The sequence below is a fragment of the Moschus berezovskii genome, chromosome 24, assembly GCF_049115385.1.
Source record: "Moschus berezovskii isolate FMDL1 chromosome 24, NW_MosBer_1.0, whole genome shotgun sequence".
Lineage (NCBI taxonomy): Eukaryota > Metazoa > Chordata > Mammalia > Artiodactyla > Moschidae > Moschus > Moschus berezovskii.
In genome coordinates, this window is record NC_142483.1 from 1896539 (window position 1) to 1919748 (window position 23210).

The following is a 23210-nucleotide window of genomic DNA, read 5'->3' on the forward strand; positions in this document are numbered from 1 at the left end:
CTGCAGACAGGCCCCAGAAGCTGCCCGCTGTGCAGGGGAACAGAGGCTCTGAGACAAGACAGGACGAGGGGCCCCGAGGCCGGGCCTCCTGTGAAGGGGAACCCCCTCCTTGTGGACTCAGGCCCCCGCGCCGACAGGGAACCACAGGAGACGTGGAGGCCTTGCGCTGGGCTCCTGCCACTGAAACGCGGCTCTGTGCCCCCCAGGCTCTAAGCCCTCATGGAGCCAGGCAGCTTGCTTCCACCTGGAGATTCCCGTGTAACCCGCACCCTCCCCCATTACTGTTTTCACCTCGACTGCCAGGAGGCTCAGCAGGGAGCCGAATGCTCAGTGGCCAGCAGTGTCACCCCCCGGTCCCCACCTCATCCTGACCGCCCTTTCCGGCAAGCTTGCCCGCCTCTGGCCTTTGCTCCTGCTGTCAGCTTCTCCTGGAAGGTGTTGGCCTTGGTTACGTGGCTCCAAGGGGCCTTGGCAAGGCTCCCCCCGCCCCACCCGAGCCGCCACCGCCTACAGGCACCCAGCCTCCATCTCCTTCCTTCATCCTTGGGGTTTGCATCACCCCTGCTCTGCAATCAGCCTGTGTCTTTACAGCTAACCTGTCTCCTGGACCACAGCGTCTGCCCGAGGGCTGTGGCCACACCCCGTTCCCCGGTGACTCCCCAGTGACCAGCATGGGGTCTGGCATACAGCGGGCACTGGGCTAACGTGTGAGGGAAAAAGGAACCGCTGTGGTCACGTTGAGGCCATGAGAGGTGTATTATTACCTCCACTGGCCTCCGCTTAACCTTTCTCTCTTCTATTTTAATGGTCTGTTGCTATAAACTGTTCTGATCCACTTTGGATCTGGGTGCAGCTGAGAAATGGAACAGAGGCCCCTGCTGTGGACCTGACCACAGGGCCAAACGCCACGGGGCTAGGGGGCTAAGAGGCCAAGCGGGCAGGCCGGGCATGCTCCTCGCTGGGCACACGGGTGCTGACCCCGTGGGGATCTGGGCCAAGTCCCTGGGGAGGAGGCGCAGCCCGGAAGGAGACAGTGTCCCCCTAGAACACGGAGCTGCAGACTGAGGGGTGGGATGGGACGAGCAGCCTGGCCTTCCTGCTGTTCAGAGGACACGCTGCTTCTCTTGTGGGCTGACCTCCCCCTCCCTGAGGGGCCCTCCTGCAGACCCCCAAAGGTCCAAGCCTTTCCCAGACCCTGGAACCTCAGTGGCCACCACTGTGTGCAACCTGTGCACTGGCAGAGTCGGGCCCTGACACCCAGCACAGCCCGGAGCCCAGCCGCGGGGGGAGCAGGAAGTGGGCAGAGGCCGAGGTTGGACAGAACACCCCACGGCTGCCTGCTCCCTCCTGTTCCTCCCGAAGTCGGGAGGAAAACGCGAGGGCCCAGGGCTAAGGCCAAGGCCGACATCGTGGGGAACGGCCCCTGCCTGGCACCCAGCCTTAAGTGCTCCGGGCGGGCCCCTGCCCCGCTCCGCCCACCCTGCCCCACCCCGGCCCCGCGTGGCTGGCCGCCCACCTGCTTGTCCTGCAGGTCGGAGGAGAGCTCATAGCTCTCGGAGAGGGACCGCGAGCGCTTGATGGCCTCCTCCTCGGCCTGCTTGCGCAGGATGGACGTTGAGTGCTGCAGCCGGGGCCTGCGCGCGCGCTGCTGCTGCCCGGGCGGCCCCGCGTACAGCCCATAGGCGCCGCCCGGCGTGTGCTCGTAGGGCTCCGGGCTCAGGCCTGAGCCGGGCGCCAAGGGCCCCTGGTGGTAGGCGGAGGGGCTGTCCAGCGATGTGCCGGGCTCGCTGCTGGGGGCCTCGCCCTCAACGCTGTGGAGAGAGCAGAGGCCGGAGGTGAGGAGAGACTGCAGCCCTGGGCCCCACAGGCAGGCGTCCCGCCCACACCCCACCATCCCCTGGGTGGACCCCCGCGGCCCACGGCCACCCCTGCTCCGCGCCTCCCTAAGGCTCCCCTCACCTCGCAGAGGCCCTGCTTTGGCTGCAGAGCATGCCCTCTGCCCCCCACAACCGACACCCCGCCCTGATGGACCTGCTCCCCTTCCACCAACCCCCACGACAGGCCCCCATGGAGCAGGCTGTGCCTGACAGGCCCACTGACGGCCCGTGGGTCCCACCCCCTTGCTTCTGCGCTCCCACTGCCAGGATTAAGTCCTTTTTTTCCTTTTTGACCAACAATGAACAGAGTGACTCCTCGCTGGGTGCCCGGGGGCATCTGTTATGGGCTGAGCTTGTCCCTCCCCACCCACATCTGCAAGCTCCAAGCCCTAACTGCTTAGAGCGTGTATCTGGAGATAAGCTTTGAGGACGTGATGGAGGTAAAACGAGGTCACGGGGGCCTGATCCAAGATTAGGACACACACACAGGGCTGCCCTGCACCCAGCTCTCAGCCCCGCGCTCGTGAACCACGGGGAAGAAAGTGCTGAAGCCGCCCGCCCCATCTGTGCTGCTGGTGACCACGGGCCTGGAGGCGAACATGGAGCGTCTTCTCGAACTCTTAAAGCCAGCCTGCGAGGACCGATTCCTCACTCCATCTCTGGGAGAGCAGACTGACGCCCGCATGGTGCCGGCTCTGCCCGAGGTCGCACAGGTAGAGCGTGGGTGAGTCGGGATTAGAGCCCAGGATGGGGGGCTCCCGCCACCCCGCTGCCCTGGTCCCCGGGCCTGTGCGTACCCCTCAACTTTCCAAGTGCCCGGTGAGGGCACAGAGGGGGTGGTTACTCACCCCACACTTGCGACCCCAGATGTGAGCCCAGAGACAGCGACGAACGTGCAACCAAGCTCTGGGACCTTCTGGCAGCCTCTCCAGCGGTGCGGCCACTCCCGCCCCTCAGGGCATACTAGCATCCCTGGGGCCGGCGTGGCGGTCCCTCGGGAAGCGACCCAGGGGAGAGAAGGGCACGGAGCCCCACGGGTTGCGGGTGGTCCTTCCCCAGGGTCCCGTCTTAACAGCAATGCAATCAGTAGCCTGTGCCTGGCCCATGCCCCCAGCTCTGCCCGCCATGGTCCCCGGGGGTCCCAGGCCCTGGGCCGGGCCCCGCTGCCCAGTGTGGAACATGAGGCCATTGGCTGCCTCCCAGAGGAGGGGCCAGCGCAGCCCAGCCACAGGCACGCATGCCCGGGGCGCCTCTCCCTCCCACTGCCAAGCCAGCACGTGCTGTCCGGCCGGCTGTCTAATAATAGCGCCGGCCTTCCGCTCTGGCCCACAAGGACGCTCAGTGGGTTTCCTACGGCAAAGCCTGCAGCCCAGCAGTGGAGGGTGATGAGGGTCCTCTCCTAGGGAAGAGCCCCAGGTGCCAGCGCACAATGTGGCCATGAGTCAGGGGCTCCCACTTGCCCAAGGCCTGGCCGCAGGCCCAGCACCCCTGCTGGCCGTCAGTCACAGGCAGAAGCTTCCTGGGGGCCTCGTGGGCCCGTGTGGGGCGGGGCTGGGTGTGCCCTGGATGGCAGGAGGGGCGGGGGCAGAAGGTTGTGGGGGGGCCCCACATGGCTGATGGGAGACTCCGCCTGCCCCCTCCCCGAGATCCCAGGACCCGCTCCACACGCGCCCCCACTGGACACCCTTCCATCAGGGCCACTGTCTCCGGAGAAGAGGGAGACAACAAATGCAATCGTGTCCTCGCAGCGAAGCAGCCAGGGCTCAGCTCACCAGGATTTTAAATAGTCCCTGAGCCCCGAGGCTGCAGAAGCCACAGGCAGGTGCTGCTCAGATGCCAGGCAGGGGCTGGGACTCTCCCCCCGCACTGACACCCCCCCAGGCAAAGAAGGGTGTCCATCCTCATGGGGCAAGGGACTCAGCCCTGTCCCCAGCCTGCACGCACTTGAGCTTTCCTCCCACCTCCTGTGGCCCGTTTGGGGCAGAGGGCGCTGAGGAGGGCGGGGCAGGCGGCTGCCCCTGGACCCTGTGAAGGGCATGGGCCTCCCATCCGGCTGGGCTCACTGGTGCGACATGCAGGCGGAGCCCCCGCTGGACAAGGCTGGAGCCCCTGTGGGAGGGGCGCTCCGATCTGCCACGGATGCAGGGAGCCTTTCCTGGGCTGGGCCAGCCCAGGGTTCCTGCTCGGTCCGTGACCCAGCTCCTGACCATCTCAGGCCAGCGGGTTCCAGAAGGTGCTCGGCGGAGAGGGCCAGGCCTCTGTCACGGCCAAACGGATGTGTGGCAGGCACCTGTGAGCCCGACCTCCCAGACACACCCACCCGCCCGCCTCTCAGCACATTCAGGCCGCCAGGGCGGGTTCCCGGACTCTCACCCAGTCCCCTGCCTCTCCTCCTCCCACAGCAGCCAGACCAATCCCAACAAAGGCGGGGGCACACCAAGTGCCCCCCGCCCGTCACACTGAGCACCTCCAGGCCTGACCTTGCCATGGCCCCCCTCCCTTGTTCCAGCCTCACTGGGGTCTGGCCTGCAGGGACATTCTGCTCTTCTCAAAGGCGTCAGGCACTCCCCTGCCTCGGGGCCTTTGCAGTGACTGTTCCCGCGCCTGGAAAGCTGTTCCCACGTCTTACATCTCAGCCCGCTCCACGCCTTCACCTCCCTGGGGTCTTTGCTCAGTGGCACCTTCCGAGGAGGCCCCCACCAATGACCGGATGAAAACCGCGCCTGCCCCCCCAACAGCGCTCCTAACCCCTTACTCAGTGCTTTCATAGCCTCGACCCGCCGTGAACGTGTCCCCGGGCTTTCCCTGTGCCGCCTGCCTCCCACATCGATGCCCAGGTTCTGAGGGCACAGGGCACTTGACTGCTTTGCTGGCTGTGCTCCCCGAGTGCCGACACGTGCCCCAGACCAAGAGGGTCGGTGAGGCCCACCAGCCCCGCAGTGGGGCTTCCGACCTGCGCCACCCCAATGCACACCCCGCCTGCCCCACACCTAACCCGCGATGGTCCCCGTCACCTCGCGGAGGCTGGGCCAGAGTCCTGAGCGGAGTCACTAGCCAGTCCCTCCCCTACGCCCACTCCGTGGCACCCATGCCCTCTATTTGTCCCCAAATCCCGCCGACTCCATGTGAACAGCATCCACTTGAGGTGTGTGATGTGGCAGCCTCTGTATACCCCGAAAATCAAATCCTCAAACCGTCCTGGTGAGCAGTAGCCAGGCCACACCGCTGCAACCAGCACAACACACTGTCCTCCAGCGAACAACTGGACAGGAGCAAGCAGAGCACACACCGTCCGGAGCCAGAGAACAGCACTCCCTCCTGGTCCTGAAGAGGAGCTAAACACGCTAGACCCCAAGGCAGTCTCCTGAATCCGCGCCAGAGCCCTGGCAAGCACACACACGTTTACGGGGGAACCCCGGGCGCTGACAAGCACGCTGGCCTCAACGTTTCAGGGCACCAGCTAGACGTGGTCATCGAACTGCAACCCTGCAGATGCTGGAGCTGAATCCACAGAGGCAATGACTCAGGCCCCTCTGTCCTGGCCAGCCCTCAGCTCCAGGCGCCCAGGGCGGCCTGCCCCAGGGACACAGGCCGCTGGCCCAGCCCCCAGCAGCCCCGATCACCTCTTCCCCACCACGGCACTCGCCCAGCGGGAGCTCCACCTCCCATCATCCAGGAACCCTGCCTCTCTTGGGGAAGCTTCTGTCCGTCAGCCAGGATTGGACAGTCCAGAGTCAGCCCTCAGCTGCACACGGGGATCTGAGAGCACGCACAGAGCTTGGGCCATGTGCAGATCGAGGGACGGGTGGTCCCCGACTGTTCAGAGTTCCCGGGACGTTCCGTGAGAGTCAGGGGTGTGGCCAGTGCTCTGGGCAGACGCTCCTGATCTGGCCTCCCTTTCCCAGAGATTCTCAGGAAGGAAGAAAGGCCAATACGCAGAGGTGCGTGCAAGGAATTCCACTGCTGTGTTGTATCTGATTGTAAAAACTTGGAAATAATCTAAATGCCTGTCAACAAGAGACTGATTTACATAAATTATACATCAATATAATGGAAACAACGTTAAGAGGGGGGAAGGTCGGGCCTGATGGAAGTTCTTGTGAGAGAGTGGGGGGACCTTTCCGACTCTCCGACTGACGGGAGTTTAACACAGGCTGCGAAGCCAGTCAGTGATGTGGAGTGAGAAGCCGACAGCCCCGGCCCTGCTATCCACCGCAGGTATTGGCTCACAGGGGAAGACTGTCCAGAGCTCCAGGTGGGTTCCGAAGGCTGGGGCGGTCGCCCCCACCTTCTCCCACGAGCCTGGCAGACAGCACTGATCCGTCTCTGACTCACTCCTGCCGGCCTGCGAGCACCACCTCCCGCAGCATGACGGACAGTGGCTGGGGGCATGTGGCCACACTGACCACAGTGCGGGGCCGCCTCCCACCAGGCTGGAGCGCGTGGCCAGAGACGATCTGAGGCTGGCGGTCAAGCCTCTGCCAGGCTCACGGGCAGAGGACAGGGCGGATGGCTCCAGGGGACGGAACTGAGACCTGCATTGCCCGGCTCGAGAAAGGATGCTCTCGTGTGGCTGAACTGCCTGTCCCTGGAGGTGTGCAAGCCGCAGCAGGGCAGACAGACACCTGTCAGATACGGAGACAGCCATCAAAGCCCTCGGCTCGTGAAAAGCGCTTTCTAAGTGTGGTCTCCAATTCTCTGACTGAGAGGGCGCCGCCTGCAGGTCCCAGCAGTGAGAGGTGGGAGGGGCAGATGGGCTAGTCCCCAGGCCAGGGTCACCCACCCTGCCTGCTGGACGGGCCTCCTTCTGCGGACACCACCCATGGCCGGAGCTGTAAACGCTCCTGAAGGGGCTGCCGGGCGTGGGGCGGGGATTGGCGGTCCAGCTCCAAGGGGGCCACAGCTCCAAGGCTGAGATGCCACATCCCCACGCCAGCTGGTGAGTGAGTCAGGCAGGGGGCCCACGGCCACACGGATGTCTCTAATTATGGCCTGTGAGGTCATGAATGACTTTTCTTAAGAAAAACGCCAGTCCGAGGAGGCTGTGGGCAGAAGCAGGGACCCGCTGCTCACCCCCAACACCGATGATGCCGATGACAGAAATAACGGTGTTTACAGAGTCAGGGCTGCCGTGAGCTTGCACAGGCAGCTCATTTAGTCCCTGCGACCGCCACACACCTCACAGGCACAGAGAGGCTGGCCCGCCCTGAGCACACGCGGCTCACAAGTGGGACCAGAGCCCACGGTCACACCCCTGTGCTCGTGCAGCCGCTCACTCACACACACACGACTCTCCCTGTAGACCCTCGGGGTATGTGGGTGAGCAGCCCAACCGCCACCCCGGGACCAGGGCACGCTGGGCCACTGTCCCTCCCGCAGACGAGGAGCATGGGGTGGTGGAGCTGAGTCACCGGGTCACGGGTTCAGGGGGCCGGATCCCCGTCGGGTGCACCTGCCACCTGGCAGCAGAAAGGAAGAGTGTGCCCCTGGGGGCTGGGCTGGGGTCCAGGGTCCGGCATCCCGGGGTCATGTGTGGTCATGACATAAGCCAGCCTGGGGTGCGTGGCACCAGCGGTGGTCACATCACCTGGAAAAGCCACTGTCTTCTGAGTGGGCCAGCCCCACGCAGAGGGAGAGCCATCTGCAGGCCTGCCTGTGGTCAGACGTCCACGCCAGAGGCACCTCCAGACTCCCAGCAGAGTGCCCAGGCCCGAGCAACACAGGCTCCCAGACACACGCGCTCCCTCACGCCTCTGCCACGCTCTGTTCAGGATTTCTGATTCCCAGAAAGGGAATTTCAAGCCAGAGTCAACAGCAGCCTTCACAAGCCTTCCCTCCCAATGCCCCGCTGGGGCTCCTAAGACTCTGTGGTCATATTAGCAGAGGTCTATCGCTCAGGCCGGGAAGGAGACGAGTACTGCTCTGCACTAGGTTCTGGGTGACAGACGCAGACAGACCAGGGCAGCGTCTGAAGGGACTGGTGGCCGTGCCCCTCATCGAGGGGCCACAGGAGCAGAGACGGAGTGAAGGTAGCGTGGCTTCCGGAGGCAGAGTGTCAGCAGCTCAGCGCCTGGTGGCATGGGGGGCTGCCTCGGGGAGCGCAAGCATTCCCACAGGGTCTGGAGAACCAGTCTTCAGGGACCCAGCTGGCTTGTGGTGGGTCCTGCTCACATACAGTCACCCTGCGTGCCACGGTGCAAGCTAAATCTACGTGTATAATCCCTGCCGTGACCCCATCGAGAAGGCCTGGCTCCTCTGCCCTCTGCTGATGGGAGAAGGGAGACTCGGGGTTCGGGGTGTGTCCAAGGTTGCAGAGCTCGGACCACAGCAGGATTCAAGTGCAGGTCACCCTCTCAGGCTTCGACTCTGTGAGACGTGCCCGGGCCTGGAGGCAGCCCTCCTCCCCGAGGGCTGGCCTGGCCCCGAGCACCAGCGGGCAAGGACGCAGAGGGCTGGATCTGAAGGGAGAGGCGAGCGTATTAAAGGACACCGAGCTGGTGTACCAGCAAGGAGGGGCGGAGCAGGCTTTCCCGGGGACCCGGGAGGCTGCTCCTGCACCGGCCATCCACACCCGCCTCCAGGGAGGCCTGGAGCATCACAGCCGGGACCGCAGCTGGTAAGTGGTCCTTAGGATGGACGCCTGGCTGACCACCGAAGGGACTGATGGGCCCCAGGGGACACTGAGCCCTGGCCCTCCTGGGGGGGGAGGAACTGTGGACCTCCTATTCTCAGGGAGATGCTGGGCGCCTTCACTGGTGGGCAGGTCAGGTAGAAGGACCTCAGGATGGGTGGACGCAGAGGCAGTGAGGGTCTCCGGTGAGCGCTCAGGGCCTCCAGGCACTGCTGAGGAACTGGGGGAGGCTGCAGCAGCAGCCATCCAAGCAGTCCCGTGAACACCATGTGATTTATCCTCAGCCAGCGTGGAGCACTGTCTCAAGACTGAGGGAGGGGACGAGCCTTCTGGACAGTCGAGGCCGCCCTAAGGGCTTGGTGGGGTCAGGAGGGTCTGCTTTCACCCAGGTCCCCAGTCAGCTTTAATGGGGATACACAGCGATCACAGAGGAGCCGAAAGAACCCGTGTCTGGGCCCGGGCACACCCTCTCTGCTGCCCGGTGGACCCTGGAACACGGGCCCCCCACTCCCGCCAGCCAGCCCGTCTCGGCCTACAGCGACTCCATCCTTCCAGCTGCTCCAGTCCCTCTTGGGCTGCTCTTGGTAACCATCTCGCTCACATTCCATGTGTTATCCGTCAGCAGAGCAGGCTCTGCCACCCTTGAGAGAGCCAGCACTGGACCGCTCGGTGCCCTCCCCATGTTGGGGCTGGCCCGGCCCGCGCAGCCCCGTCTAGTGGCTGGGTTCCGGGCCCGTCCACCACACCCCCGCCTTCCCCATTCAGCAGCTGGGACCTGTCGAGACACAGCTTGGACCGGGTCCCTCGTCCGCTTGCTGCCCTGGGGCTCAGGGCCAAGTCCTCCCGGTGACCCGGAAGGCTCTGCAGGACGGCCCCCCACACCCTGATGTGCTCCCACCACAGGGCCTTTGCATGTGCTTCTGCTCTGCTGGGGTCTTCCCAGATGGCCACTTGGCTTGCCCCTCGCCTCCTCCAGCTCTCTGCTCAAAGGCCACCCGAGTCTCAGGGAGGCCCAGCCCCCTGCCACCCTCCCGGCTGCACCTCTGCAGGAAGGTCTGTGCCACGAGGTCTGGGCACCACAGCCGCATCTGGCACCCAGAGGCACGCCACTCCTAGCCGCTCCGAGCGGTGTTAGAAGGGCCCAGACGCCCGAGGGCTGCGCTGTCTACCACACGGACCCCAGGTCTGTGCAGCGGGATCCAGGCTGGGCAGGCCCTGACTTCCGGGAGACAGTCTCGGCCCTGGGCCAGGGGATGGTGGGGTTTCGGAGCCACAGAGAGAACCCACCAGAACTTACAATCTCTGTGCATAAAACCCACGCAAACACAACTCAGAATTGTCTAGAAACAGGGCTTTTAAAGGCAAGCCAGAAGCTCTTCTGCCTCCCCACCCTAAAGTTCGGGCTCTAGAAGGACAGGGACCCTCTGGCCTGGCACTGCCACCCCTCCATCATGGTGCCTGGTGGGCAGACTCGAGGTGCCTGCAGAGGGTCTCGGACACGTGGCCCCCAACCCGGGCAGGTCCCCAGACTCTCCCAGGAGATTTGGCAGCTGATTCCTGCCTGAGTCAGGAGCTCCCCGGAATTCAAAGGGTCAGCCAGCACTGTGGCCCCAGAAACTGGACTTCTAGAGTCCTGGCCAGTCGTGACCTGTGGGCCGTCTGGAATCCCAACGACCCAGCCAGGCACCTCCCGTCGGATGCAGAGGGAACCGAGGCCCGGGAGGAGAGGCCGGCCAGCCCCCTCCCCGCCCGCCGCCCCGAGACCCGCCTCTGGATGCCCGCCCTCCTGAGTCCTGCCCACGTGTCCCTGTTGGGTCTACACAGAGCGGTGATCACCGTCTTCCCCTTCTTCCGTACGTCAGAACTAGGTACCAGGAATGTTCATTCATCCCGATTTCTGGCTTCTCTTCAATGAAATGAGCAGAGAACACATTCCCGGGCGCCATCCACCACTGAGCGGAGTGGTAGCCGCCAGCCCTGGGTGGACACCCACCTGCCTGTCCCACGGGCACCAGGGCCGGGACTGCTTCGCCGATGCCGAGGGTGCAGAGCCTCAGCCATGGTCCAAGTCCCCTGGAGGTGCCGCCCCCCGGCCTGAGCCCGGTTTCACACCAGCGAATGGTCCTCACTGCCCCAGGGCTGTGCGCACGGCGAGTGCGCGGCCTCCAAACATGGGCCTGGCCAGGGTCCTGCTGCAACAGCCCGTGATCTGCAAGGAACGCCACCACTACGGAAGCCAGGCACCGCAAGCGGGATGGCCGAAAGCGGTAAACAGACAAAGCGTTTAAAGAGGAGAGTGACTGAAGCGGCTCGCCAGTGCTGTCCTCTCTAGAGATTTTCTCAGGACCTGGAAAGTGTTACTCACCAAACCACAGACACGGGCGGCGGGCTGCACAGGGGCCATGATGTAGACACGAAACCCGGGAGCCGCCAGGGGATCCAACCTCCCCAGGAGCCCCCCGACAGCCCCTCTCCCTTGAGCTGGCCACTCCGGCCCACAAACGTTCACTGAAGCCAGCTCTGTGACACAGCCAGGTCAGGCCAGGAGACACGGGGGCTGCTGCGTCATAGCTGGCATCAGGAACAGTAATGGAGACACACCGGGCACGCAGGCTGGTGAGCAGAGCCCAGGCCCCAGCGCCCGAGGCGGGAAGCTCCCTGGAAGGCAGGCGCCCGCTGTCCGGACCCCGTGAGGGACCCCGGGCGGTGACGGAGGGCTCTTCTCCGCTCAGGACCCCCATTTCTCAAGGTTGAGCAGCGGAGGCGGGGTCCACCGTGGGTACAAGGCTGGTGGGCCACGCCTGGGGCTGCAGGAACCCAAGGGTTCAGGACCCCGCAAGGCTCGACAGGGAGGGGGCGCTGGACCCCAGCACCGGGACAAGGCCGGGAAGGGTCCCGGGTTCAGCTGGGGTGGTGGTCGGGGGGGACAGCAGTGGTGTTCTGGAAAAGCACCTCCATCCTTCCTTGCAGCAACCCTCAGCGACAAGAGGCCTGTGACAGGGGAAGGAACAAGCGGCTGGACTGTGGGCCAGTGACAGGCCAGAGCAGGGAGATGCCGATGCCTGTCCTTGGGTCCTGGAAGACACCCTGGGGGGCTGGGGGGGGCAGAGGCCACTGAGTAACTGGGAAGGCCAAGAATGGGGGCTGCTGGTGGGAGGCGGACGCTGGCTGGTGAGATCGGGGAAGGAGGGGGCGTGGGGTTGGGAGGAGGGCGGGGAAGGGGACGTGGAAGGCCCCCCAGCCGTCCAGCCACCGCCTTCTGTGCCACGCCGGCACAGCTCACTGGCCTGACTGCCCAATCACCTCCAGGGCGAGGACTCCGGCTGTGACCCCCGCTGCCCCGAGGCCTGTCCTGCTGGGGATGAGGTCCAGCCCTGCTTTGCCTCCTGGGCCGCGACACCGGCGCTAATTATGGGCACAGAGGCATCCAGGAGCGGTTTTTGTACACGTATAAAAATACAGGACTCGGAACAATGGACTCCTCTGAGCGGAAAGCTATTTTTAGAGCCCTGCTCCCTGCACCAGCATCCAGCATCTCCCCGTTTGTCAGCTGTTGCTGGCGAGACGGGCCACGAGCCCACCAGGAGAAGTGCAATGTTGGGATGCCTGCACCATGGGATGTGGGGTGCTGCCCTGGGTCCCAGGGGCCTGCAGGGCAGTCACCACCCTACGGAGTCCCAACATGAGCCGGTGAGAGACTGCGTGGGGGGTCCGGCCCCCTGCCCGAGCCTCAGCTTTGCCACCACAGGGCATGGATCAAGGGACAGGGAGCCAGGGCAAGGAGCCCTGCAGACAGCTGGGAACCCCTCCAGGGGGCCGGGGCCGTGCCCTTCCTCAGACAGGCCTGTTCTCTCCAGCGCATGGCCAGAGGGAAGGAACATGCGTCCGCTGGGCCACCAGGCCCTCGCCCTGGCCTGCCAGCCTGTTTCCAAGTCACCCTTCCGGCCCGTGGGGAGGGGGCGGCTCCGGTGTCTCTGGCACGGGCCTTGCTCCGAACATAAAGAACGTCTGTCTGCCCGCCTGCTGGAGCTGGGCCGGACCTCCCTGCGGTTCCGCGTTGAGTCACTCCCATCAAAATAGCCCGGACGGCCGGAGGGTCAGCGGTCAGCCCCGAGAGGCTGCAGTCGGGTCCAGCATGCCGGGGCTCGGAGCGTGGCCTGCATGGGCGTGAGGGTCACCCTGGCAGGAGGGGTGGGGAAGGGGGTCCTGCAGCTACCGCAACGTCTGCCCGTGCCTCCACTGCCGCCCCAGCTCTGCACTATGGGCTGGGAGCCTGAAGGCCTGCTCTGCCATGTCTCCGCCTCGGAACGCCGGCTCCAGTGGCGGGGGGGAAGGGTGCACACCCCTTGCTCAGGCCCCCGCGGCTGGGGCCAGGGCTCGGGGAGCTCAGAGAGCCCTCGAAGCATGCGTGAACGGCCACACTACGCGAGCGATGCTGCCTGTGACCAGGGGCTCGACGGACCCATCTGTCTGCTCAGCGCACCCTGAGATGCGAAGGATGAGGCCCACAGGCCGGTGGGGGTCCAGAGCTGGCCCGGGACACTCCCACCCCCCGTCTTGGGGCAGGTCCTGGGACCCCGAATGTCCGCCCTCTAGGATCCTTGGGCGGCAACCCCGCCCCTGGCACGGCACCCAGGTCACCTCGCCGCCCTTGCCCACAGCCAGGTTCCCTGCCTGTCTGTTCACAGCAAGCAGGGGCACAGGGCCTGGTGGGCAGACAGGCTTATCCAGGTCCCAGCTGGCAGGCACGGCCAGCATGGGACCCGCTGCTCTGGCCCGCGTCTGTGCTTGCCCCCCCCCCACCCCAAACGTCTGCGGGCCTGGCACATTTCTCGGAGGAACAGACGTGTGCTCTGCACCCAGAACATGGCACTCCAGGCTTCAAGTCACAAAGTCACCGCGGGGACACCCTGGTGTGGCTCCCCAGGGCCCCCCTCTGCCCGGCCCTGGGAAGCCTGCGGGCTGGCACCAAAGGGGGCCCCGACGGGAGGTGGGAACTGACTCCTTCCAAGGCGGCAAACGTGCGCATTCAGGCGGGCCGGACGCCAGCTGGCAGGGGAGCCCGGGGTGCTGGGTGGGGGCTGGAGCACACAGCCAGCCGTCGAGCCTGGCCAGGGCCTCCGCTGGCTCAGTGCTGTGCACGCGGCGTCACCATCAGTCCCGGGGGCCCCTACTCGGCCTGGGGCTCTCACCCCACAAGCCAGGGGGCCGAGCAGCAGGCCGGGGGCCAGGCCTGCAGCCCGGGAGAACCAGGTCTCTGATGCCAGCCCTGCAGCGAAGCAGGGAGACGGGCTGTGAGAAAGGCCTTTATCCTCCCCAGCACCATCTGGGCCGGGACTGAGGCGAGGGTGAGGCCCAGCCATCTGGGACCCTGGCGTCGGCTCCAGAGGCCTTGCGCCCACCCGGCGTCTCCTCATGGGCTGATGAGAAGGCAGAGCTCTCCGGGGGACGGGGGTCCCCAAGGGGTCTCAGCACACAGCTCCAGACGGGCCCCCGAGGATCAGGCCCCGTGGGTGCACATTCCCGCGTGGAGATAGCCACGCCCACAGGGGCTCCCTCTCCGCTGGTCACAGTCCCCACGGCTCCCTGCAGCCCGACCACACCCATGGGCTCTGGGCCTTACGCCACCCTCCTGCCGGTCGCGTCTGCTTCACGGGCTTGCCAAGGACCAGCACTTGCGACCAACTCGGAGAGCAGAAGTCAGGCCTGCAGCCCGGGGGCCAGCCGTCCTCAGGGAGCCTGACTTAGAACACCAAGTCCCTGGGGCAGAACCCCGGAATTCCCATGGCTCCACATGGCCCTGCCTTCCGCTCTGCCGCGCCTTCTGACAAGTTTGGGTTTTGAGGGTGCCCCCGAAGTGGTGCCATCGCATGGACGATGACCACGATCCCGAGGTCGTTGTGGCCCCCAGGCTTCAACTCACCAGACATTCTCCCTCCTCTGTTTCACGCAGAGAGTGGTGGTTTAGTCACTCAGTCGTGTCCGACTCTTTGTGACCCCATGGACTGCAGCCCACCAGGCTCCTCTGTCCGTGGGATTCTCCAGGCAAGGATACTGAGTGGGTTGCCATTCCCTTCTCCAGGGGATCATCACAACCCAGGAATCGAACCCGGGTCTCCCACACTGCAGGCAGATTCTTTACCAACTGAGCTATGAGGGAAGTCCTAAGAAGCGTCCATCCGACCCCAGATTCCCAGGCAACACCCTCCGGGTGGGGAATGCTGCTCTGCAGCTCAGGAAGCACCCACAGGGAGCGTGTGGCCCAGGCTTGGGGGGAGGCTGGACGGGGGCTGAGCGACCCCGGGCAGGTGGCCTCCCTGCTCTGGGCCTCCATGGCCTCCTCGAAGCAACAGACATCAGTCCCGCCACCAACCACCCAGCAGATACGTGGGGACCGCGTGAGGACCCGCTGTGCCAACTGCAAGCGCCCAGGTGAGTGCGCGGCGCTGTTTTGGCTCTGCACGCGGGAGGCGAGGGCTCAGCCTGCAAGGTTCTGTCGAGGCCAGAGATTCGGGACACGTGGTGTCCAGGCCAAGACCAGTCTCGGCACGTGCGGGGAGCCGGGACCCCTGGTGTCACTCACAGAGCCCCATCCTTTCAGCCTGCCCTCGGCTCACCTGACCGCTGGGACCTCCTCTCCCCTCAACCAGTCTCAAGTGCAGAGGCATCGCCCCTCCCTGTCCGTGAGTCTCATCGGCTGCTGCTTCTTGCCCGTCCTCTGCCAAGAACCTCGACCCCCACCCCCCACTGGCGAAGCCTGGGCGGCCCTTGCTGGTTCTGTTTGCATCAGGAGGACTCGGGCTTCCGACGCCAGGGCACACTTGGAAAGATTTTTCCGAATACACACACACACATACACGCAAGGCCAAAAATCCTCCCGGCTGAGCCAAATTAAATACAGAGGCCTCTAGTTATTTCCATACGCGCAAAAAGGACTTAAAGAAAGCAGCTCTCTGTGGCAGGCCCCAGCAGACAGGGCCGGGCCGGGCCCCAGGGACGCCCGACAGGGCAGGGAGGGGGCACCGGTTGGGGGGACAGGCTTTGGCAGAGCCGGCGGGCGGAGAGCGGCCCCGTCACGCAGGCCTCCTGCCGGCGGCCCACCCTGTCGGCTGGGACCCGGCACGGGGCCCATGACACTGTCGGCCCAGCCCTGCCGTCCCACCCAGACGGGGCCCCCAAGCTGCCTGACCAGCCCCCCACCACCACAAAGCCCTGTAAACCCGCAAATGCTCCAGGTCCTTGCCGACTTTAAATCTTTGTCATGGGTCGCGACTCCTGGGGGCCGGCACCCACAACCCCCACCCCACAGGGCCCTGTCCCCCACGTGCTCTGGCCTCTGGAGCTGTCCACGGCCCTCCCGGGATGCTGGGTGCCCACGGCGGAGGGGGCATCGTCCGCAAGAAGCCTCGGGACCCCGCTGACCCCGGGAGGCGCACGTCTGTCCCCCTGGAGGGCAGGCTTGGGAACTCAGCACAGGCGAGCACCCCGCTCGGGGTGCCCATACACCTGCCTCCCGTCCGACACCCCCGGGGCGGGACCACGCGGACACCCTGTCATCATCCTCTGGGGGCTGGCGGTCACCGAGGGCTCGCGCTCAGAGCTGGAGGTGACACCCTCCCGAGGCAGGGGCCCTCTCGCCTGCCCGTTTTCTTGATGGAGAAACTGAGGCACCGAGGGGAGGTAACTGGGAGGGGGAAGGGCGCTGACCGAGCGCTGGCCGCTGGCCCCCAGTCACGGCGCTTGACGCCCCCGTCTCCACTGCTTCTTCCTGGGGCGGGGATGGGGAGCCCGCCTGCCTTGTCTGACCCTGACCCCCTCCTGCCTGCCTCCCAGGACCTGAATCTGCGGCGTGGCGACGGGCCCCCCACATGCGGCCCCCGGGGCCCCCGCGGCGAGGGCCTGGGGGGTCAGGACGCTGCCCCTCGACCTCCCACAGCAGCACAGAGCCCCGCACGTCTGGCCTGGCCGGCAGGAGCTGTGTGCCCTGAGGCAGGCGGCTAGGCCCCTCCGTGCCTCAGCTTCTCAGCCACGAGATAGGGGTGTCGTGCAGCTCACAAGGCCACCGTGAGGGCCACACGACAACGCCCAGAGGCCCTCGCAAGCCTCTGCTCAGAGACAGGCATTCGAGCACGGGCCCCATGACCTGAGGAGGTGAGGGGGCGCTGGCCGGGCGGCTCTCCGGCTGGATTTGGTTAGGCGCCCAGGGCGCGCCCAGCCCTGTGCCCGACGTGGGGACAGGGACAAGAACACGTGCGCAAGAGCCAGAGGCCCCGAGACACCATGCCCAGAGGGGGTCGTGTGTGTGTGGGGGGGGCTCCAGGCTGACCCCGCCTCTCGGGTGGGCAGTGTGGGGAGGCAGACGGACTCAGGTGCCAGGGCAGGGGCTACAAGACACAGACAGAAGGCACAGAGGCTGCCCAGGCAGCACCCGGGGGGAGCCCTGTCTCCCACACCAGACAGAGCATGCTTGGAGGCCGCGGGTCAAGCCATCCAGGGGCCGGGCGAGAGGAGGAGCCCATGTGTCTGGGGCGGGTGGGGGCACAGGGCGGCAAGCAGGGCCCCGCGGGGACGGGAAGCAGAGAGCCCCGGTCCTGTCTGAGGCCTGACAGGAGGGCCTGCTCTGCCCCGAGGGGTGGGCATCACTCAGGCCCCAAGGTGGGGATGCCGGCCGGGTTCTGGGTCCCTAGGCTGGGCCACCACCGCCAGGCGCAGCTGGAGGGTCCTGCCCAGGGAACGCAGCTCCGCAGCCAGAGACGAGGCCGCCCACACGACAGGCCCTCAAGTTAACATCCGCATGGCATCTGGGATCTGCCTAATCCAGGGGCGAGGAAGAAAAAGCGCCTGTGGGGCCATCACGCCCTTTGCATACGCTTGGGGGGTTTCTATGGTGAAGAGTTTAAAATAGTGCTAGGAACCTGCTGTCCACATCGAGGCCTGTCGTCTAACTTCCTGGGCCGTTTGGCTATTTTTACTGAGTGAGGGAGAAAAAAAAAGTAACAGATCCAGCACATTTAATTTATGACTCTGAGAAAGTTGAGGGCCAGAGGGAACAGAGAGCCTGGGTCTGCGCGGCTGAGCCTGCCCCAGGCGGGCGCACAGCCCAGGGAAAAAGCACTTCCCAGTCACTTCCTCCCCCGTGCCGCCCGTCCGCATGGGACAGTCCCGGGCCTGACCGGGGTCTACACAGGGAAGCCAGACCAGGTAATAAGCAGCCGGGATCAGGTGGCCTTTCCTGACTGCAGGCTACCAGCCCTGCACCCCCAGCACCCCCACTCCTATGGCCCCAGGATCCGGAGGACACTGCTCACCCCCAGGTGACCTCATGGCGTGGCAAACATGCTTTTGGGACACAAGGCCACTGGCCAGAGCTGCGAGGGCGCCATGTCCGCAAAGTGGACTCTGAGCGCATCCCCATGCGGCGGCTGGGAGAGCCCGCTGCGGCGGCCGAGCCCCGGGTGGCGCGTCTGCTCCTCGCCCACACCCCCTTCCTGCGTCTCCCTGCTCCCCTCTGTAGAGAGCTCAAGCCCCGTCTCCCCCAGCCACGTCCGGGAGGGAGGGAGACATACACGAAGCAGAAGGCCAGATCTCACAGTTCCAAGCCTGACCACGCCACTTTCATTTTCCTCACCTCGGCCTCCTCGTCTGGAAGATGGGACGAACACCAGCCACTTCACGAGGCTCTCGGAGGGTCAGAGAGGCCAGCTGTGTGCAAGGTTCAAAGGCCACCCACACGTCAGATGCTGTCCTTTTTATCCTGTAGCTGGTTTCAAGCGTGGCGCAAACCTCTGTTAATTCCAGACCCACCAGAGCCAGGTGAGGGTCCCCTTCCTGCCCGCAAGCCCTGGGCACCAGCGGGGGTGTGCCCAGCCTCGAGGGGCCGCTTCCCATCCCGCGGACGACATCTCCCTAGCTCTGCTGAGGCCCTGGACGCAGCGTGGTCTCACCTACGTGGGAGGTGCAGCCCTCAGCTGCCAGCAGGGCGACACGCACACGCGCCAAAGCCCACAGCTGGGCCCCTCCTCGCACCCAGGCTGCCCTTGGGCCCCGCCAGCGCCACCGCGCAGCATGGGCAGCCCTGGTCGGCCTGCAGCCAAAAGGAGGGCTACCTGCTCCCGGCTGGGGACAGCGTCCTGGAGCCCCCGGCTCCGCAAAGACCTGGAGGCGACCGTCCACCGTGTTTCTGAGGTGATGAAGCCCTCTGTGCAGACTAACTCACGTAAGGAGCGCCTCCCGTCACCCACCTGTTACAAACGGGGGAACCGAGGCACAGCAAGGCGAGGGAATGCGCCCCCGATCACAGAGCGTCCACAGCGTCCGCCTCCTAGCCGCTGGCCCCAGCCGCCTCCCACAACAAACGACCCCGGGGTCCTGCGGCTCTTCACCCACAGAGGGGGATGCCCAGGTCCAGAAAGGGACGCGATGCCCGACGCCCGGGCAGGCCCCCTTCTCTGAAACAGTCAGGGTCAAGAACGGCCCTGACCGCAGCCGTAGCTCACACGTCCTGAGCTCTGACTATGACATGATAAGGCACCATTTTCAAGGTTTCCCGCGGAGAAATGCGTCCAGTTCTCACGCCACCAAGACTCCCAGCCTGAGACAGGGACGGGCAATGGGAGGAAGTGCTCACGTCGGCAGCCACGCTGCCCGGACCGCGGGCCGCTCCGGGGAACCCGAACCAGGACGCTCGCCGCTGGGGCTTCTTTGAAAGTTTCCGGTTTTCTTACTGGCCCTTGTCTCCGCCCACGGGATGGAACTCAGCAGCCCACACGCACGTGTGTCCCCCAGTGACGTCGAAGGCTGTGGCCCTGGGCTTCCTCACCACCCGGAGGCCAGCTGTGTTTACGCTGATCCCTTGACACGTCAGGGGACAGTCAGCTTTTATCCCTGAGACCCCACGCCACACCGAGACTAGCCTGGGGCAAGCGTGCTACCTGCAGAGAGCAGCAAGTCGTAGAGAGCAGGGGCCTCATCTGTCTGGCATCCCGCTGCAGTGTCTGGGGTCTGCGGTGTCCGGCAAGACACCAGGAGGACAGACGGAGTTTGTTATCTGCCTGCCAGCCAGCTGGCACGTTCGGGAATGCCTTGGGAATCCCCACAGCAGGGGATACTAGACTCCTGTTCTGTGCTGCGGGGAACACTCGAAAGGTTCCATTTGCGATGTGACTTGTTTTGTTGAAGATTACTGAGTCCCAGAGGAAGCACAGCCTGGCTGTGAAGAGCACAGACCTCGGGTCAGGCCGGCGGAGACCACATCTCAGCTGCTGGACTCACTGGCTGGTGACCTGGGCAAGTCACGTAACCCTCCCCTAACCGAAAAAGTGGCAGAGGCGCTCTTTCTCAAAAGCTGCTTTCAGGACTAAGTCCTTCACCGAGTTCGCCAAACGGCAACCGTTGCTGTCACTTTTCTTATCATTACAGCAACCCTGGGACAAAGAGGCAAAAACCAGGTCGTCATAGCTTCCCCATCTATACAAGGAGGGAAGGGACCCTGGCTGTGGCTCCACACCTGGGCCTGAAGTTCACAATGGGCTATCTCCATGTCAGGAAGCTGCAAACCAAGGAAATAAAATGGAAAGAACAGTCCTTTCCATCAAGGAGCAGAGAAGCTCCAGCGAAGTACGAAGAAGGCATTAAAAGCTATTAGAGTCATCACTCGGAGAAGGCAATGGCAAGCCACTCCAGTACTATTGCCTAGAAAATCCCATGGATGGAGGACCCTGGTAGGCTGCAGTCCATGGGGTCGCTAAGGGTCGGACACGACTGAGCGACTTCACTTTCACTTTTCACTTTCACACATTGGAGAAGGAAATGGCAACCCACTCCAGTGTTCTTGCTTGGAGAATCCCAGGGACGGGGGGAGCCTGGTGGGCTTCCGTCTATGGGGTCACACAGGGTCGGACACGACTGAAGTGACTTAGCAGTAGCAGCAGCAGAGTCATCACTTCATGGCGAACAGAAGGGGGAAAAGTGGAAGCAGTGACAGACTTTATTTTTGGGGGCTCCAAAATCACTGCAGACGGTGGCTGCAGTCACGAAATTAAAAGACTCTTGCTCCTTGGAAGAAAAGCTATGACCAACCTAGACAGTGTATTAAAACGCAGAGACATCACTTTGCCCACAAAGTTCCATCTAGTCAAAGCTGTGGCTTTTCTAGTAGTCATGTACGGATGTGAGAGTTGGACCATAAAGAAGGATGAGCACCAAAGAACTGATACTTTCAAACTGCGGTGCTGGAAAAGACTCTCAAGAGTCCCTTGGGTTGCAACAAGATCAAACCAGTCAATTCTAAAGGAAATCAACCCTGAATATTCACTGGGAAGACTGATGCTAAAGCTCCAATACTTCAGTCACCTGATGAGAAGAGCCGACTAGCTGGAAAAGACCCTGATGCTGGGAAAGATTGAAGGCAGGAGGAGAAGCAGGCGACGGGATGAGACAGACAGCATCACTGACTCAGTGGACGTGAATCGGAGCAAACTCCGGGAGGCAGTGAAGGACGGGGGGCCTGGTGGGCTGCAGTCCACGGGGCCACAGAGTCGGACTCGACTGAGCGGCAGCAAAGAGGGCAAACAGGTGGTTCAGCCCCAGCGCAGACTCCAGACACCAGCCTTCACCCCAGACACCAGCGAGAGAGCAGGCAGAGCGGAGCGCGCGGCGACGGGCTGGAGGGCTGCTGCCAGGCCGAGCCGCACAAGCCTCACAAGGCATCCGGGGCCCCATTTCACAGATGAGAAAATCAAGGTTCAGGCCGGGGAGGCGATGCGCCTAAAGCCACGCGGCTGGAAGAGTCAGGTTCCATGCAACCTGGAGGCCTGGGAGCTGGACCGCACGGCTTCACACGAGTCATCTGTTCCCCTATGCCGAGCCTGGGGCCTGGCAGAGGCGGTCTCGGTAACGATTTGGTGAGTGAATAGAGGAACACAGGAAGCGCGATGTGGCCGCCCCGAGGCTGCACACGTTTCTCCAGAGAACAAGCCCCCTCGGGGCCTGGGAGAGTGTTGTGGAGGATGGCCGTGCCCGGCACGTGGTCATTGCCGTGCACAAGCTCTGGCCCCGGGCTTGGGGGGCCCACGCTCAACTCAGGTGCAGCCACGGTGGCCGGAAGGCACCACGTCACGTCCTCCCCCACAATCACCACCAGCTTCCCCTCACACAGTGGAAACAGCCAGATACTCTAAGGCCAGACCAATTAATTCTTCAAGAGCCGTAACAACCTTTAAACTCGTTACCATTTGCTTTTGAGGACCAATGACCAATCCCACTCAACAACCTCTGCACAGACACACACACAAAGTCCAGGGGATCCGGGCCACCTCCAAGCCCGTGACCCCTGTGCGGTCGCCCTGCCTCTGAGCTTATTACCAGGTGGATTTTCCACACGTCATCACAATGCAGAGGAAATTTACAAAAGAGGAAGGAAGAAAACCCAGCGGGTCCCGGGTGGTGGGAAGAGCCGGGTGCTGACCCGGGTGACCGTGTGTCTGACAGAGGCCACGGTGGCCAGCCCAGCGAGGGCTCCCAGACCCACTGGGAGGGCCTCGGGCCCCTCCGTGAACCAGTGGCACCATGTCCTGTCACAGCCAGGGAAACTGAGGCTCACGGGGTATGGAGACTTGCGTGATGTCACAGAGCTGAGCTGGGGTTTGCAGTCAAGTCTGTCGGCCTCCCTGAGTCCCTCTTTCCTGACGCCCTGAGCTGCCCTGGACTCACGGATTCGCCAGGCAAACTGCGATCCCACGTTCCATAGAGCCCGGCCAGGAGACACCCGCACACACACGCACCCGGAGCTCCCGGGGCCCAGTCCAAACTCCTCGAGAAAGACCTATTTGTCCAGCCTCACACCGTCTGACTGTGCAGCCGGCAGTCCTGTCCATGTTTCTGAACCAAAGCTGTGTAAATATTAGCACACCCAGCCCAGAGTCCGCCTTTGGAGAGAAGGCCCGCGGCGGCAGCGGGGCAGCAGGGCCTGCGCAGGCCGCCATCAGGACACGCAGGTTTACTCTGGGCTGGCCCTGACCCCCCGCCTCACTGTGTCTGTGTAGAAAGGGAGGGCGGCAGAGGCTCAGAGCACAGAGCGCTCAGGACAGATTCCCGGCGTGCTGCTGGCCAGGGGCGGGGCTGGGGGGGCTGGGGGTGTGTGCGGCCATTCCAGGATGGGTGGTCTTGGACCTGTTACACACTGGGGGTGTCCCAAGGCCTCTGGAGCCTGCTGGGTCCCCTCTGGGCCACCAGGAAGAACTCTGGGTCGGGGGCAAGCTGGCTAAGCCTCCCCAGGCCAGGGCAGAGCTGACCCTCTCCCACCCTCCCCCCCAGGCACTCAGCAGCAAATGGGCCCCACCTGCGTGGAGGCCCAAGGAGGAGTCGCGCTCTGGGCCTGAGCAGAGGCCGAGGAGCAGCTGCTTATCACCAGCTCTGACTGCAAATGGGCCCCAGTGGGCGTCCCTGCAGCTGGAAGATTCAGACTGGCTGTGCGGAGGGCCCGCCAGTGAGAAGGGACGCAGGACAGGGAAACATGCAGAAAAGGTGGCATGGACATTCCAGCAGGAAGGGTGAGACTGAACAAGTTCTCACGGACAGGCAGACCCCTCAGGACAATGACTCTGAGCTGTGCTCACGGCTGTGTCCACTGGCCTGTGGTCCCACAAGGACGGTGGCTCCGAGCCGTGCTCAATGACCCAGAGCAGGGCCTGTACACGGCAGGC

General features: G+C 64.2%; 1 protein-coding gene across 9 annotated transcripts in view; it reads right to left on the reverse strand.

The window, feature by feature from the left end:
- The window catches only part of LOC129547691 (IQ motif and SEC7 domain-containing protein 1), a 142529-nt gene that overhangs the window by 28276 nt on the left and 91043 nt on the right, over nt 1-23210 (reverse strand). For all 9 annotated transcript variants that reach the window (XM_088831711.1, XM_088831709.1, XM_088831708.1 and 6 more), the window contains one exon: nt 1517-1811. In XM_088831711.1, coding sequence (XP_088687837.1) covers nt 1517-1811 — 295 coding nt within the window. Of the gene's footprint in view, nt 1-1516; nt 1812-23210 lie in introns of those variants that run through there.